The sequence below is a fragment of the Haliotis cracherodii genome, unplaced genomic scaffold (assembly GCF_022045235.1).
Source record: "Haliotis cracherodii isolate W230 unplaced genomic scaffold, xgHalCrac1.p SCAF_32, whole genome shotgun sequence".
In the NCBI taxonomy this organism is placed as follows: domain Eukaryota; kingdom Metazoa; phylum Mollusca; class Gastropoda; order Lepetellida; family Haliotidae; genus Haliotis; species Haliotis cracherodii.
This window is the reverse complement of record NW_027266289.1, coordinates 1,453,037-1,471,949: the sequence shown is the minus strand read 5'-3', so window position 1 is coordinate 1,471,949 and position 18,913 is coordinate 1,453,037. Positions and strand designations below refer to the sequence as shown.

The window sequence follows — 18,913 nt, the reverse complement described above, 5'->3', positions numbered from 1 at the left end:
CAACATTTGGAACAACTGAAAGTCTGCTTCAAAAATAAAGTGGTGAGATTTGTTTTCTATCAATTCTCAGCTGCAGTATCATATAAAAATACGAACAAAAAATATATATAATATATCAACTGAGGGGCAAAAGAAAGTTTGTTTTTTATATAATTTTTTTTTTTAAATTTGATTATGTCTATTTAACCAACAATTTGTAAAAAGTAATCTGTGGCTAAGTTATTTTGTGTAAAAATAAATTGAAGACTGGGATACGAAATGAATTTGCAACCACTTGACCTCTACCTTGTTTGAAGTGTTGTACATCTGAGCGAAAAATCTTAATATATTTATTTGATACTCATCATCATTGTTTTTTCTAAGTTTTCAAAGTTATATATTAAGTTATATTTGATAATACAACCATCTCAAAGTATTCTTTCAGCGCTGATAAAGCGTAAGTAAGTTCCTTTTTTATATAACATCGCTCACTTAAGATATTATCAATTATAAATCAACCATAAGAAGAAATCAGCTGAGGGCCACAGTTTCCTTTGCCCCACAGTTCATGAGGACAATCAGTTTTGAGCATCATGGACAGATAACATAGCTTTCTCCGTCCGCCTACTGTGAACAATAAAACACTACACCCATACAAACTTATCCTGATTAATTGGTTTGCTGTCCCGTTGGCTTCCACCTATGTGTTCTCTGTCCATCATGTTGTGACAGTATTATCCTTCTGTTGTCAACACTTACTCATGTTATCCCACTCATGTAGGCAATTGTTGATACTGTTAATCCTCTAATGTTAATCCTCCACCTAATATATATATTCTGTACTATGTTCCTTATTCAGTCTTGCTTGACAACGGTATAAGGATCTGTACCGAAACGTCGCTTTTACAGTATTAAAGAAGTTGTTATCCATAAATTGTGTCTACTTTGAGACAGCATATTTCCCTCACAACTGTTGAGAAGTATATTATGAATTAGTTACTGCGGACCTTATGTATCATAACAGAGATACAAACATGGGATTCGGACAACAGGGGGATGAAGATTCCAACAAGTACGTGTATATTTCAACAAGATGGTATATATTCCAACAAGTATGTGTATATTTCAACAACTAGGTGTATATTTCAACAAGTAGGTATATATTCTAACAAGTCGGTCTATACTTCAACAAGAAGATGTATATTTTAACAAGTACGTATATATTCCAACAAGTAAGTGTATATTTCAACAAGTAGGTGTATATTTCAACAAGTAGGTATATATTCCAACAAGTGGGTATAATTCGTACAAGAAGGTATATCTTCCAACAAGTAGGTGTATATTTCAACAAGTAGGTGTATATTCCAACATGTAGATGTATATTCCAACAAGTAGGTATATATTCCAACAAGTAGGTATATATTCCAACAAGTAGGTATATATTCCAACAAGTAGGTATATATTCCAACAAGTAGGTGTATATTCCAACAAGCAGGTATATTCCAACAAGTAGGTATATATTCCAACAATCATGTATATTCCAACAAGTAGGTACATATTCCAACAAGTAGGTATATATTCCAACAAGTAGGTATATATTCCAACAAGTAGGTGTATATTCCAACAAGCAGGTATATTCCAACAAGTAGGTATATATTCCAACAATCATGTATATTCCAACAAGTAGGTACATATTCCAACAAGGAGGTATATATTCCAACAAGTAGGTATATATTCCAACAACCATGTATATATTCCAACAAGTAGAAAAATATTCCAACAAGCAGGTATGTATCCCACCAAGCAGGTATATATTCCAATATATACGTAGGTATATATTTCAACAAGTAGGTATATATTTCAACAACCATGTATATATTCCTACAGGCAGGTATATATTTCAACAAGTAGGTACATATTCCAACAAGTAGGTACATATTCCAACAAGTAGGTATATATTCCAACAAGCAGTTGGAAATAAAACATACTGGAGTATATGTGGTTTAGCAAAGAGTTAATTTCCTCTATTAGTCATTAACCGTTGCCTAGACAATCTAAATAGAAGAACAGCCTGCCGGATGCGCGTCGAAGATGTTTAAACATCAATTCCGAATTTGAGAATGATAATACACTGTTCCATAATTTCAATCAGTAATTCATTGTAAAGGAAGTCCGCGTCAGACAGTTACTGATCGATGAAGATAAACTACCCGGGAAAAGGAGGCAACACTAAAAATTGGATTTGCCCCAAAATTACAAACGTTTTCAATATGTTACTTTGAAGAAAAAAGTTGTCGAAACACTGAAGACTTAAGTCCCGAAACACAACTATGTTACCCGTATAAAACACACCCCATCGAATATATATCCATATCTTGTTTGTTTCATTGAAGTCACACAAACGTGGGTGTATACTTTCTTTTGCCCAGCAGTTTAGTTTATTGAGTAGGGAAACGGTTTAATTAAAGTCCGGTTTAGACAGATTCCACTGAACTAATTTCAGCAGATAGACACCTAGGTCAAAATAAAATCTGCAATGTTTATAAGAAACTCTTAATGAGGTGAGTGGGGAAAGGAGATTCGACATTGAAGTCAAAGTATAAATTTGAAGCATGTTGGTAACGGTAAACATTGTGTCTCGTACAGATCCAAAAACACATATTTAATAAAACATTCACCTCCATTCCACTATCAACCTTTCTCAGCTGTAGTTGCCTATATTCATCCCCTTTACAGCTCTTGGTTCAGGGTTTTATAACATACAGAAAACAACTTACCTTCTCCATTTTCAAGAGTTGTACCCTGTGTGGTGCTGCTGCAAGTGACGGAATGGTTTTATAAGGTTGATGTGTAACATGTGTAGCCTCTAGAATAGCTTGGCTGGCCCCACTGCAAATACTAAAACGTGATTTGCCGTATATGGCCATTAGGAAATTACGCTCTTTGGACGCTTTCTCAAAATCGGTTTTCTGTCCAAATAACGGAATTTTCTGCGAATGAAGGATTTTATTAAGCTCCTCCCTTTTCAAAGGCGTATACCGGTAAAGCTCGTCCTCGGCTTTCATTGATCAGGTCTTGCCTGTTATGTTACAGGACGGAGTATACAATACCTTACTCAACGTTTCCGTTCTGTGCATTCCCGATTTCGTGAGTTGTTTACAGCACATATTTGATGTAATGTCGCAACTGCTGGAAGCTGTAACGTGCATTAAATAACGTAACCAGGACAGTTTTAGCACAAGGGATTTGCTGCTATGTCGGTTGCTGCTTTGTAAGGTGATTGAATGGGATTACGTAAAACCTCTAAAGATTGATAAAACCAAAACCAAAAAACATTTATCATGCAAAATAGCAACGAGGTCTTAGGTCTTTCGAATGACATTGTCATAATCATTGGCAATAATCACCATATCTGTTAGTTTTATCAATGTCAATATCCGAACTTTTAGCCTACAAAATAAATGTGTTTTCACAAATGGTAACGGCAGATGCTCATAATAGTAACATCTATATTTTTTGGAACGGTTCGCCTTAAGGGAGACAGGATAATAACGTTCACGAGTTCTGAAGATATATGCTCAGAACCAGTTTGTCCTAGTACCAATAGTTTACTAAACGTCCTCCCAGCCCTTATAGAAATTAAAGTTCCCTCGATGAAGCAAGTCTAGATTTTTCAAAAGTCTGAATCTCCCATCTCAGGTCTCCTTTCCAATTTAAATGCAATCGTTTGTTTCTATCACCAATGTATTTCAGTAACTAAATGTTAATCTAGCTCACAACCTGGGTAGTACGCAAATATTGATCTGACTCTGGCCTTTTAAAGAGTGTATAGATAAAAGTCCCGAGTTTTGTCAGAAGCTGTTTGTAAGATTGATGGCATATGTATTATATTGTCAATAGTCAGGAACATGCCACTCTTCAGCCTCAATTGATTTTGTGGATATGTTAAAACCCAACACATCTGCAAACTGTAACTTTTTGTACCTGGTTTAATCAGCAAAATGAGTATGATTATGGAAATTTTGATTTCTAAGATAGCTATGGTTTACATAGAGCTGTAGCTATTATGTCATCGTCTTATATTTGTGCATCAAAGGCAATTAGGATTAACATTCAATTCACCATACAAGTAAGCCTTGTTTACGCCACAGTCAGACAAAGACCAACGCTGTCCAGATTGATGACATTTTAGGCCCACCTGAATATTCTCCTCGACGAAAAGCAGAATGTTTCTCCAACTTGGCAGGGGATCTTCGCAGTGGCACACCGCAGCATTGTCTGCGCCCTACATCCAAGATGGCGGACAAGTGATATCGTGTGTTATTTGCCAATTTTAGGTCGCTATCTCTATTAATTACCCACTAAAGTCCTTAGTGAGCAGGTTGAGAAGAAAATCTGCTAATTTTACAACACGTATGTGATAAAACATTATTGATATTCTTATCTAATAACGAGTTATAAGTATCTGAATGTTAATGTTTGTGAAACCTAATTTGTGACTTTTTCATAACAACCCACGTTAGGCCTCTAAAAACTCATACATATTTTTTTTCTAAACAGTTGAGGAATCTAAAACTTTTAATACCAATATCCCCGCGTATGCATGGTTTTCTTTATGAAGAAAATGTAGTTATATAATGTGTTATTGATACTCCAAAGATAATTTAGCATAAAATATAAGGAAAGCAACAGTATACTAGTAATTCTAAGTTTTCTACACAAATATAGAGCTGTGTATTTGGGGTGAATATAATACACGCCACGATGAGTTTTAATCTTTTTTTCCAAACGCATAGACATTCCCGAGTGCACATCACATCTGAAATACCATGTCAACAAATCTTTTCTAAAGTACGCAAAATATTCCTCAGCTGATGTAACGCTATCTGGTTATGAACTGTCTCCATTGTATATCTAATCTATTTTATTAATTTCAGTGAAAATTGTATTCAATATTGTTTACATTAATGTAGGCAATATATATATATATATATATGTGAATTGATCGGCGTGGCTATGATCACCATGAAACGAACCTTAGTTGACAGAGAATGAATACGTATTTCATAAATGCCATACTTGGACTTGTCGAAAGTCATATTTATTGTAGCGTGACTATTACATGTCAACGTAATCCTTTAGTATTTGTAAATGGAGTCTTTAAACTCTGTGGAATAAGGGTTTACAATTGCAAACTGATCTCTCTTATCTGTCTGTGCTACCAACTTAACAGCCCTCAGCACTCTTCGGTTCTCTGACCATCCGTGCCAAGGTTGTCCTCACAATGTCCCCTATGTAGCAAGATGAAGATGTACACAGACACCCACAGGGCGAAGGGTACACGTCATGGACAGGGTAGGTAAAACGGATTGATATACACCATGTAATACGAATATTGCTATTATTAAGGCCTAGATGCAGATTTTCATTGCATGAACATTTTATAAATGAAAAAGATCATTTGTGGATCTAGTAGGATTTTAAGTGATATTTGGTGTATAGCGAAGGCGTGTGGTGATATTAGTTTCATCCTCAGATCTTTGTAGAGATGGCATTTCAACAGAAAGTGTTCCTCATCTAACCATGAGCAAGGAGAAGGCTCCCTCCGATCCATCCAGTCACACCGTCACTGATAATTAGCAGCTGCTCTAAACGTGGTTGATGTTTCGGATACTAGTGTACATTAGTTGATATGATCAAATTCAGTTACTGGTATCTAAAAATCGATTTGCGACACCAATAAACATTTCATGTTTGTGTGATATGAATTCTTTCTTTGTTATGCATAAATGAATTATTGATATATATTAAGAAAAAAATTGTGAAAAGATGCCCTATATATTGCTCTTTGTGGATTGTGTTGAGCAACACGATTGCATCACGATAATAGTGTTAATTGCAAGTCTTTTTCTACACAATCACTCCTTTCATCTCATAAAAATGTTTAAAACATGGCAACTTATAATTAACCAAGGAAATAATACTAAACCGACCAGCGTTAATATATGTACCTATACGTATTCATCATACTGATTTTAACATATATGTACTGTATACATAAATATGTAGCACAACGGAACGTCCCATGCAACGGTTCGTCCCGGATTTTCGCCTTTCCTTCCTCGGTGTGTAATCCTGATGGATAGAAGTCGCTCCTCCAGTCCATGCATTCTATGTAAAAGAAGATCCGACTTGGTTAGAATTTGTGTTCATCTGTGACAACTTCCAACTGGTGACATTTCAGTGAACTTGGCAAGTGGTGATGAATTTTGATATTCATATCATTATAATCCGTCAAATTATACATATACTGTATTTTAAATCATAGATAGGGACTGTCCCCTACATCCATCAATAACTTAATGAATGAACATTAGTTTAGTGTATGAATCAAGTACAGGTCTCATTAAGTAAATGTTTAACATAATGCATGCATGAAAGATTGGATTAAGGGAGAAACGAAATAATATCCTAAAAGTTTCCAATGGCAATAGCTGACTCTGTAGAAAGCATCAAATCCGTGATAGAAGTTATAGACCTCACAGCGTAAACTTCAAAGGCTCATTACCTTGTGACCATGTTAACGTTTTTCTTAACAAATTATAAAAAAAAAGAAATTTGAAGTGAACTTTCAGAGGAAATCAATAGTCAATGTTTTTTTTACCATAAAACAATCTCTGTTCAACAGTTGTTATTTTAGAACTTACACACAGTTCAATTCCACTGCAGACCGTCCGAGGATCGGCCAAACAAGAATTACCACCCCTGCACAGGATTGCTACATTTGACTATTATACCTACGTCATCGCAATGCCACAGCTACGGAGATTGCAGGGCGCATCCCTGGTTTCAGGAGGATAATGGACCAGACTGTCAGGAACCATCTTTGCGAGGCTGGAATCCGACCCAGAAGACTAGATGTCGTCCCTGTTTTTGCAACAGAACCATCGGCAGCGACGCTTTGCGCTGGTGCCATACCTTACAACCTTGAAGTTTGAAAAACTGAAGACGATTTAGGTATGAACCATGAGTTCTTCTTCGGCGCTGAGATGGAAGACAACGTGTTTATCGTCGTCGGAAAGAGACAAATTCGGTAGGGTAGTGGTATTGTGGGGAGCCATATCCTTCACCACGAGATCTGACTTGGTTGTGGTTCAGGGAAATTTGACAGCAAATCGCTACATGAATCAAATTCTTCAACATCACCTTCTTCCAATCATTGACCGCCAGAGGGAGCTGTTTCAACAGGACAACGCTCCAACGCACACCGCTCTTGTCACGGTAGACTACCCTCATGATGTCAACATCAACGTTTTGCCCTGGCCGTCGGGATCTCCAGACCTCATCCCATTCCAACACCTCTGGGAAGAATTTGATCGATGTGAAAGTCATATCACCACAGGCACTCCCACAATTAGCCAACGTGTTACAAACAGAATGGCGCAGAATTAGTCCATTCCTCCTCATAACAGTCGGATATACTGGTAAAGAAAAATATTAAATAGATATCCTCTAACGTTTTTCTTGACAGGCAGAACTTGAACGTCCTGGAGCAATAATCACGGGACTTACTTTCTGTACAATATTATCTATATAATTCTTATCTGCATATGATTTGACAAGTAGCCATCTTGCTGTAAGTTTAGACCAAGGAGTTTGTTTGATCCGTCTGTTATTTGAGTACCTTTCAGATTTTTGGGTTGGGTCAGTTTTCACTCTCGGTTTCAGTTCTGTCTGGATTTAATGTTACTTACCATTTCCATTTGATGAAAAAAACAATATTGAAGTGTCATGTGAAATGTTATAGATAATAGGACGGAGATACATTTTACAAAAGTTTGTATTTCATATAATAGCTGGAAACATAGTAGCCGGATTAATATTTTTTAAGTGCTTCTCCTAACCCAGGAGCTCGGGAATTATCTTTCTTTTTATGCAGTATTTTTGGTTTGCAATTCTTTCTAACAGAGGTGACTTGACTTCAAAATTGTCTAAATCCAATCCGAGCGTTAGATTCCCTTTTTTGCAAGTTTTTGTTTACGCTTACGTTTACGCAATAAATAATTAAATTTTCCTTGTGGTCATTGACATTCCTGCATTTTGATTAATTGATTTGGTCACGTGTTGTTGCATTCATTTCCTAAACTTAAGCCACGCCCACCAACGCGGACTACTTTTATTACTACATTTAGGGGAATCCCAATATTACATGCGAGGGAATCTGCTCACGTGTATCACCATGCACAGGGCATTTAGCGATGAACCGAAAAAAAATACACAATCAATTCTTTAATGATTGATATCATTTTCCTTTCTTCTTACAGTAATGATTGTATATATATCAACGCAATTGCTATAAAATTACTCGTTCCAGTCATTACCATTGAGATCTGCTAGAATCCCATCAAAATCAATTAGTTCAATTTATTTAAATATTTTTTGATGCAAAACATATTGGATTACCAATACGTAGCCTAAGGATTCCTACATTTCCATCAATGACCAAACTGTTTTTCATATCTCTGTTAATGTCAAACACTTAAAATTTACAAAAAAGCGACAAATGTGCTGTAGGATTTTAAGGATATCTTCTGGGTATCAACGGGGAAAATAACAAAGGCAACATCCTGCCCCAATGAATTGTCAGAGATCAGAGCCTCTTAAACGTCACATCAATTCTATTTCAGAAGCACACTAGCCTTGAACATAATTTGCAAAGAGTTCGAATTAAATGAGTTACATTTTTTTTTTCTAATAATGTCTTACAACACCGTTATAAACATATGGGAAAAACTCTAGTAGTTGATACTTTATCCTGTCAGACCGAAGACTTAAACTGAACGTTGAAAGAAAGTTTCCGTTAGATTGAAGTGACTGCAGTCAAAAAACTTGAAATAACAAAAGTTTGAAGTAAAGTATATTTAATAATCCAACATTTCCATAAAGTACTGAACAACTCATACTTGACATTTTGTGGTTAAATAGCGGACACCTGACAATCAATCAATGGAGGTTAAATATACAGTAGTCCCGATTTTTGCTGCAATTTATTAAAACACAAATTGTCACCGAATGTGGCCGACTCGTGATTCCATACATGTAAAGACTCTGCGTCGGACTGAAAACGTCAAACGTCTGATGAGATCAGTGGCAAGTGGTTCCATTCATCCTGTAGAGCTTGTATCAACTCTTGTCTGTTTGCCGGGGGTCTGGTCAGACTCTAGCTCGCCTGTCCATGACGTTCCAGGGGTGTTCTATGGGTGACAAGTTAGGAGAACATGCCAGTCACGGTAGGAAGTTGACGTTACTGCTGGCAAGAAAGTCCACAAGGATACGAGCTGTGTGGGGCCTGGCAAGTCGTGTTTGTACAGAACAACCGGGGTTGGTGGTGGAGGATGATGTCATCTCTATAGCGTTGTGCATTGAGGTTTTCATTGATGACGACGAGTGGCGTTTCCACAAATTCCCACCCACACCTTAACGCCACCTCCTCGGTAAGCAACGAATTCTTGAACGCAGCAAGCAGACGTTCATTCAACTCTGCGACGGTAAACACGCTGTCTGTGCATCAACTCTGAACAAACAGAACCTGCTTTCGTCCGTAAAGACCACGCGTTGCAAATCATCGTCACACTGTATAAGCCCATCGTAGTCGTCTGCGTCGAAGTTCAGCGGTCTACATCTGTCCTCTGAACGGTCGGTAGGCCCTGACACCTGCTGCCCGAGGTCTATGGTCAGTGTGTGTGTGCTCACCCGCCGACCCAAAGCATTTACTGCCGATGACGTCACTGTGAGGAGGTGACTACCTGGGTGCAACGTTCGCAGACACCGAATTTCCTGTGGTGTAGTGAACTGTAGTCTCTCTGTCTGATGTCCTTCCTGTCTGTCTGAAAAGCTGCAAAAAGTTTCCAAAGGCAAAACGGGAAAAGCCAAAGGTTCTTGCAACCTGGGCGTGCTCGGCCCCAATCAGTTGATCGCTACTGTGTAGATTTAATAACCATGTGGCACGTCAATTTCTACTAGCAAAGACATCACGTGATTTTATATTTTTCGCATTTCTGAAAAACACGTGAGCATTGCCTGTACAAATTACACGTACAACAACGATGCGTTTGGGCTATGTGTTTGTGCCCATTGGGTTTGAAACGATACAATTTGAAATCCCATTATCTTCAAATGTGCATTTGCAGGTCAATTTAGTTGAACATGTAATCTGGTGTCCCAATAGTGATTATTGAGGATAAGTGACGTCACTTGTTACCATGACGTCACAATCAAATGATATCACCGGTGGCTCTGCTACTGCAATAATTTAAACTAAACATTTTAAAGTTTAGAAGGTTCAGTGCAGTATTGAGATTGATATTTAATACATATGACCGTACATGTGCCCTGTATTGTGATTGAAATATAAGCGACAAAACCCTTTCCAATTATAACAGATCTCTGCCAATAGTGGCGTCGATTGTCCGATTCCGACTACACCATGAAAATTGGCTTGATTGGATACAAAGTGTTAACTACTTGGTTTAAATGTTCTTACTCTACACCTAGAGTGTATATATATATAAGTATGAACAGTTTCATTGTATCGATACCAAATATATATAAAACGTCAGTGTCAGAGATTAACGAGTTTCGATTATCCGATATATACATATTTTGATACGTGTTTGTTACAAACCAAACTTATCTCAAAGTGGCAATGAGGAGGCGTGGCTTAATTAGCACGGCTGGTGTGGTTTAACCTCACTGTGCCCTGTCCCTGGGTGTATCGGAGATTAAGAACAACAGCTCACTGGATTTTCAGTGATAGTCTGTCTGAATAAAGTGGACATGTGCTTGTGCAAATATCGAGGGTATTGTCATTCAAAGTGTTCTCCCTGACCTGAAAAGTTCGGAGCGAGAAAAAGTCGATTCAGCCATCCCAACATCTACAAGTATGTAGACATCAGGACTGAACAGACCAATGTTGAGACCTTCAACAGAGAACAGAACACCGCAACCCTGACAAGTATTCTCAGTGTGAAGGTGAAACATTTGACCAGCAGAAAAAACTCCAATTGAGTATACCGATGCTGGATTCCCCTTTTTTGTGGGTAAAGACAGTTTTACATGTAAATCATTAAGTATGTCAACCATACATTACAAACCATTTCATAATTCATTTCCAGTATGTTTCAGAATATGTGTCGTATTTCTTTGAAGATGCATGTAGATATTAACCATTTAAAATGTTACCTAAATCAATAACCATATTCATATAATTGATTTTAATTAAATAAGTGTCGTAATATGTATCTTGCAATGTATCTTATCCTGCATTTTACCTGAATCTTTGTAATGAGCATTTGTGTAGATAAATAAATGTATACCTGTTACCTGTAGAAAGGTGCTACAGTTCCCCCGCTTGTCTCCCTATTTACCGTGACTGAGTGCACTGAACAAAAGGTGAGGATACATTGAGGTGTACCCCCGTTCTACTCGGCCCATAACACTCACTCCAGGCTAAGATAACTCGGCGTATTAGTGTTAGACTCAGATGTGACATCAATCGACCGTTACAATTCTGAAAAGATGTTGTACACTAAAAAGTGCCAGATCTCTCAAATAACTTAAACTCACTTAGATTCAACCTTATTTTTTTGTTTAATCATAATAAGCATACGAGGGTTATGTCAATAGTCGACACATGAAAATAATAAGAAGCGTCGATACAAGTGGGTACACCCATACATAAAATACATGTTAGAGAGAGAGAGGAAGATATTTTGTATTTCCTCCTGTGGTCATTCTGAAGATCACAATGAAAGTGTATTCAGTTACACGTGGCTAACACAATACAATAAATAGGCATAACATATTTACCATGTCACACAACCTATCAAATTCGAATACCGATACGGAGACAAGTATACTCTGAAAGATATCTATCAAAAGATGCTTTAGTTGAACAGATAGGTGGCGTATTCCCTAATGTGTTGATCCCGATTGTGAGTAAATTCTGTTTTTGTCCAAAAATATTATGAAGGCATATCTGTTTCGTCTTGCGTTTCAATCCACATATTTTAACGTCAACTGAGTCAATAAGAAAAGAGAAAACGCATTTCTTTCTGATATAAGTGTTTAACAATGGTAAATAATGTGGTTGTCATAGTCGATCATATGCCAAATTCGGTGCTGGCGTTCTTTCGAAAGTTTTCAGCATGATGAGACTTTCACACAAAGTTGTTAGGCAGGTCTGTATTCTGGGTACAGAAAAACATATTACCCAAGTACACGATAAGTTAATTTCGTTTGACTTATCTTAGAACGGGACATGCCAGAGTTGTTTTTATACACTTGTGAGCCTTAATTGGTGTTCTTTTATGCATATAGTTTCATTAAAAATAGTTCTCCATCTATATTTTGGAGGGAGAGTACTGTATTGAACTTATGTACAAAGGAAGCTTTCTAAATTGTATTTGTCAAGTGTTGGTTTCGTGTCTTTACAGATTGTATTTGTCAAGTGTTGGTTTAGTGTCTTTACAGAAGGTCTTTGTCAAGTGTTGGTTTAGTGTCTTTACAGATTGTATTTGTCAAGTGTTGTTTTAGTGTCTTTACAGATTGTATTTGTCAAGTGTTGGTTTAGTGTCTTTACAGATTGTATTTGTCAAGTGTTGATTTAGTGTCTTTACATATTGTATTTGTCAAGTGTTGATTTAGTGTCTGTACATATTGTATTTGTCAAGTGTTGGTTTAGTGTCTTTACAGATTGTATTTGTCAAGTGTTGGTTTAGTGTCTTTACAGATTGTATTTGTCAAGTGTTGGCTTAGTGTCTTTACAGATTGTCTTTGTTGTGACACAGCTGACAATGGACTCACATGGACGCAAGTGTTGCAAAGTTATTACAGTTCAGGTTTCATAAACGACCAAGAAATAAAGGTCTGCATTTATCAGTATATGCAGTAATTGTCGAAAGTACAAGGTTCGCAAAAGTGGATTCTGAAGGAGATCTTTTATCAAAATCTTGTACACTGCATGCAAATTATATGTGTGTGCCTTCAAACAGATCGTTATGATGACCCCTGATGTCAAAGGTCATTCACATCCATAAAAGCTGGTTTTGTGTATTATTCTGAGCCATACTATCACGCTTGAAATTGGATAAAGTTCATAACTATTTATTCTTAAAGATATTAGGTTTCAGTATTTTGCCTTGCTTTATGACTGCCCTTTTCAATTCTTGTTTTACAAGAGAGATTATACGTTAAGAGTATTCCACCATATACCATAGAACCAAGACTCAGTTGTAGTTATGTGTGCATCACTAAGTTTACAGAGAAAGATACGCTCTTGCGTTTTGCTTTGTTGAACACAATTATTGCACTTTTGATGAATTATATGATAGGCGCCACCCTGGAGCATATGTATGTACAATATCAAGGGAGGATTGAAGGCCGTCGGTAGTACACTAACAAGTGTAGTATCGTCGGCAAGCAAGTCTTTTGGAATATCCTTACCATATGCACGAATGTCATATTGTGCGTGTCTAAGGGCTGTAATGAGATCATTTATCAAAACAAACAAAAATACATCCAGAGATTACTCTGCCTCAGCCAACACCTAGCCTGATTGTTCACCTTGGTAGGAAAAGAAGCACAACTATTAGCATGAACACAGATGTAGTAATTCCCATGTATTACCTCTAATGTCCAGTTCATGTGGGTTGAACAATTCTTCTCCATGCCATTTTCTTTCAAATGCTTTTTCATTATTAAAAAAAAACAGCTTAAACTCCAAGGTTTCTTTGTATGTAGTACTGAATGCCTTCTATGAAAGTAATCCTGACTAGTTCCATGTTCTATTAACCAAACAGTAAAATATCAGGAAAGTCTTGATTAAATCTACACAGTTTGTCTTCAATACTTTGGAACAGTAATTTTCGCACAGAGACATGATGTAAGAGTAATACTTCTATACTTTCGGGAATCAAATTTCTCATTCTTCCCTTTATATATTGATATAACCATGCCAAAGCTATAGTCATACATATTGTAGTTTTATCGTATACTTAAAAACTATACACAACAAGTAAAGAAGATGTTCACCTGATGTTCTACATAACGAATTAATAACATGTTCACTTGTAATCTTATCCAGACCTGAAGATTTGCTTTTGCTCTGGGATTTGACGGTCCCTCTTATCTCTTGAGATGTTCCTTATGTGGAGATTAGCATGTTTTTAATGTGTCCGTTGATATGTTTTCGAAATGTGTATTTTAAGATAACAAAATAATAATTATATGTAGAATTTACAGCTAATGGTGTGTGCACGTATAAAAACTGTATTTTGTAGTAAACTAAAGAACATCTTCAACACGTTATATTGCATATTTAAAAAACAAATGTTTTACCCGATGAACAAGTTCATTTTTTATATACCACATTTAATTCCACACAGTATTGCACATAACACTTATCTATGCAACATGTATATGTATTTAAAACCCATTGCTCTCAAGATATGTATAATGGTAACTTTTGTTTGTTAAGGATCTGTGAGTGTCAAAACACTTGTTATTTTAAAGGGATATATAACTATTTAGTCGTCTGTTCAGGTAACTAATTGTAACTATTGTTTGCTGAATACACTTTTATTTAAACATTAGCTTTCCTCCAGCTGAAATATGTTGTCCAGGCAATGCCAAATTGTCATGTCAAAGTAACCCAGACATTACAGGCATACAACTATTATTTTGTGCTATGTGACACCAGATGTTGTAATCAACTAGACTCTATTGTTGTAGAAATATGAAACGCCTTTGCTTGAAAATAACTGTTTCGATTTTCAAACGAAACAGATTCCATTTGGCGTAATAGGTAATAAAATGATATAAATATATAACTTTTAATGATGATGCCAGGTGTTCGCACAAAGGGTACGTCTTTGCCGCAGATGAAGTTATGAGTTATGCATTCGTAAGCTCTTAGAATTATTGATTGCAAGCTGGGACATTGTCAGTATTTCATGTGTCAATTGTATGGACGCATTTACAGAAGGAGAGTATTGAAAAGTTTCTTCGCACAAAGTTATTTCAATTGGGGACTTTAATGTCCAGACATATAGTCTAATTCTTCACGAATACATATATTAAGAATTTCATTTGAATATTGATGAAATCAGATCAGAATTGGGGTTGCCACGTGAAAGCAGGACAAAACACAGGACAAAACAAAATAAATAACTTAAGCTTTAAACCTATTAAAATCAGTAAAAAAATAAATCTGTTAATTGGTAATGGCAGGCTAGGAAATGATAAAATAATAGGTAAAACTGCTTGTAAAGATAAAGGTGTCTAATTGACTACTAATATCTCTATTCAGACGTGCACCGCCAACTCACCCGTGCACTGCCCACTCACCCGTGCACTGCCCACTCACCCGTGCACTGCCCACTCACCCGTGCAGCGCCCACTAACCCGTGCATAACAACCATGATAAATCGGATATATACATAAGAATATAAATGTTGAACAGACAAATAAACTGATGAAGACTGTGCCCTCTACATGTCCCTTCCGATCATGTGTCGAAAGCCAGTTAACTTCTTTTATGAAATAATTTCAATTCATAGAGTCTACGTTAATTTAGAGGCTTGCTGAACAGATCAACAGATCATCTTTCTGTCCTGTGTTTGTTCAACACGGGTGCAAAGGTTATATTTGCATGAATATCCTTTGATATCCTTTTGCGAAAACACATGTAATGATTAATCAAAATAGAAAAACTACACATACAATAGAGGTTCGGTTTTATTCCCTGTAACAAATAACTAACTTCATGTGGTTCATTATTCGGCCATTTTCATTTTTCATGTCCATATTTTTACATGAGTTTGTTTACATATAAAGGATCTCCCCGCAATCTATATTCGTGCTCTTGCCTCTTTTTCTACATGGCGTCATGGAGTATATCATTGTGGTTATATCACATCAGAGAGCCCAGCCCCTGTGTGGAACCAATATGGCTGGATATAGCTAAACATGGTAATAACCACATTACTCAAACACGTATTAAATTTTCGCCATCTCTATTGGCATCCTAATGGCTACAACCCGACAGTTAGTCTACCAAAACCCTTACAGCTTTGGGAGAGAAGGCTTTTATTGGAGGGATCGACTTTGATTGATTCATTGCACAGAATTCCTCTACGCGGTTACAGGAAAAAAATGAAAACTGAAGAAACTTATGAACAATAAATGAACTTATTATATACATAAGTATGAAATATATAGATATATAGTGAAAATATAAATGGTATTGTGAAATAAATTTGAAAAATGATATTTCACTGCAGTGAAAATATAAGGTTTGAACCGGAACTACTTTCATCTCGAGTTACGTCCCCTTGATACAAAGGCATAATTTCATGATTACCTCCCTTGGGTCGTCTGCTAGCCAAAATGAGCAACAACATTGAGAGAGGTGATGTGGATAATTTATTATCTGCAATAGATTACAGCATACTTGGTGATAAAAAGTATCCATCTATCAGTGATGATGATGTGTCAAGGTTTCTTCGAGATCTGGAAAATGAAAACACAAGAAAGAAGACAGATAGAGACATTAGAATTATCAGTGAGTACCTAGTGATGGTTGAGGGGGAAACTAGAAAAATTGAAGAAATCGATGCAGTATCTTTAGATTCCTATTTGTCAAGATTTTTTCTGTCAATAAAAAAGAATGATGGATCAGAATATGAACCAGTCAGTCTAAAAAGCTACCAAACTTCCCTACAAAGATACTTGAAACAAATGGGTTCTACATTTAACATCATTTCTGATATCACATTTGCAAGATCTAGAGAAACACTCAAATGCAAACAAAAAGAACTTAAATCAATGGGTAAAGGCAACAAACCCAAGGCTGCTGAAGAGCTGTCAGGTATGGATATTGATGCCAAGTACAATGCCAAGACCCTCGGAAGTGATAACCCATACAGCCTCCTTCACACCATGTGGATGATTTGTTGTCTGAACTTCGGCATGAGAACTGGAAAGGAAACCAGAAATTTACAATGGGGAGACATTGACATTAGAAATGATGATGATGGATCCGAGTATCTTATCTTTATAAGTGAGCGACAAACAAAAACAAGATCTGGGGATAATCCTAAAAACATACGGCAAATAAAACCAAGAGCCTATGCAACACAAGAAGACCTGGAAAAATGCCCTGTCAATGCATATAAATTGTACAGACAAAGACGACCACCAGCCTCTTGTACACCAGACAGTCCATTTTTTCTAGCAGTCAATAACAACAGGAAGGAACAGTCGTACTGGTACAAAAATGCCCCACTGGGTGTCAACAAGCTATATGGAATTATGAAGGCTATGACAGAAGGTGCTGACATAGCTGATGCCAAAAGATTGACACCATACAGGTACATATTCATTATCTATATTAGTTTTGGATAAACACTTCAGTATAATATTGAGAAATACAATGACAATCAGCCATAAAGTAAGTCAAAATAAATTAGGTAATAAATATAAAATAAATGGCATGATATTGAATATACCTGAATCATTTGGGTTTTTTTCGGTATGAGGAAACACCTGGTCCAGAAGTTGACAGACAGTGGCGTTTCTCCCAATGACATCATTCAGATATCTGGTGAGATGACAGCTGTAAACATAAAAAAATGAATTTATGAAATATTTATACTACATATATTAAAACAATAAAATTATATGGAAAAAACATATTTAGAAATAGATTTTGAGGGTTGGTATTCCACTGAAGTTAAAATATACATTAAATATATCTACACTTATTTAATAAGTCTGGGGACAATAACAAATTTAGTTTCCTTTTTAAATATCAATGGTTAAAATGTATTTGTATAAGTTAGTAATATTCATTTTGTTGGTATTTTGAATATTATGAGAACATATATTGGTAAATAATTAAACATTTGGCCTCATCCTATAAACTTGTTGTTTTAAGACATTAAAGTAATGAAATACCAAATACAAAATAAAATACTCTTTAGAGAAATACAAATATCATTCATTCATCTTTCAAAATATGGATAAACTGTTCTTTTGAATTATTTTGTTTTACAAATTTCGGGCCACAAAAACGTGAATTCGATAAATAATTACTCAAGTATGAATACTGAAAAGCAGAAGGGAATATCTCGCATTCTGTCAAACAGTAACACCGCCAGCAGCACAGTCACAACAGCTGATCGAAATCCGGACTCGGCACCAATGCAGGGTGGATTTGCGATGCAATCGGTGTCCAACCGCCTTCAGAATCAACATTTTCTGACAAGCTTGTTGTCTGGAAATACCATCAAAGGAAATGTTAACATATGTCTATCGCCTGACATGTTCAATGTATCAATGTCCTCAGAAAAAAACACTGCAAATGCGACAACATCGAACACACGTGAAGACGAGTTACCACCATTGAAAAGACCATGCTTGCAATAGAATGACAAGATCATCTTGAAATATGGCATAAATAATGTTCGTCATAAAATATTGACAACAAAATATATTTGGACTTACCTTTTCACGTTCATATTCAGTGTTTGTTATATCCTTTTACGTTGTTGACTTTGTTGACAAAAGTTCAAACTTTCGAAACGAAGCGAGTGTGCGACGTTGTTTTTCTCTGAACACAATCAGCTGACTATGGATTATTATGTATTCCTACGCATTGACGTTAGTGCGAAACATTGTTTGGACAACGAGTTGTATACAATAATACATTAAGAAATTGATAAAATGCCAATTTGAATAAATGTTTTTGATTCACATTTGTATTTTGTTTTCTTTGACAATTTGAAATGAGTATAAATTGAGCTAACTATTTACTTCATCGTAGTAAAAGCGACAGGTCGTTTGTGAGCAGGTCGAGCCGCGGGAAATATCGTCG

General features: G+C 36.2%; 2 protein-coding genes across 2 annotated transcripts in view; one reads left to right on the top strand and one right to left on the bottom strand.

Annotated features, from left to right (window-relative positions):
* The window catches only part of LOC139477285 (matrilin-2-like), a 37,514-nt gene extending 33,276 nt beyond the window's left edge, over positions 1-4,238 (bottom strand). The window contains exons 1-2 of the mRNA XM_071259832.1: positions 4,178-4,238; positions 2,757-2,794 (exon numbers count right to left, since the gene is read on the bottom strand). Of these exons, the coding sequence (XP_071115933.1) occupies positions 2,757-2,765 (9 nt within the window). The 5' untranslated portion in view covers positions 2,766-2,794; positions 4,178-4,238. The remainder of the gene's footprint in view (positions 1-2,756; positions 2,795-4,177) is intronic.
* Positions 4,239-16,776: 12,538 nt separating this feature from the next.
* On the top strand, positions 16,777-18,465 carry LOC139477281 (uncharacterized protein KIAA1958-like). Its single transcript, XM_071259829.1, has 3 exons — positions 16,777-17,407; positions 17,570-17,646; positions 18,106-18,465. Exons 1-3 carry the CDS (start codon positions 16,777-16,779, stop codon positions 18,463-18,465), a joined length of 1,068 nt encoding a protein of 355 aa, XP_071115930.1.
* The last annotated feature ends 448 nt before the right edge of the window (positions 18,466-18,913 follow it).

Coding starts and splice junctions, on each gene's coding strand:
- LOC139477281 (XM_071259829.1), top strand. CDS start 16,777: ATGGGTTCTACATTTAACATCATTTCTGATATCACATTTGCAAGATCT. Junction 17,408..17,569: donor CAAAAGATTGACACCATACA/GGTACATATTCA, acceptor GGGTTTTTTTCG/GTATGAGGAAACACCTGGTC. Junction 17,647..18,105: donor TCATTCAGATATCTGGTGAG/ATGACAGCTGTA, acceptor ATTTCGGGCCAC/AAAAACGTGAATTCGATAAA.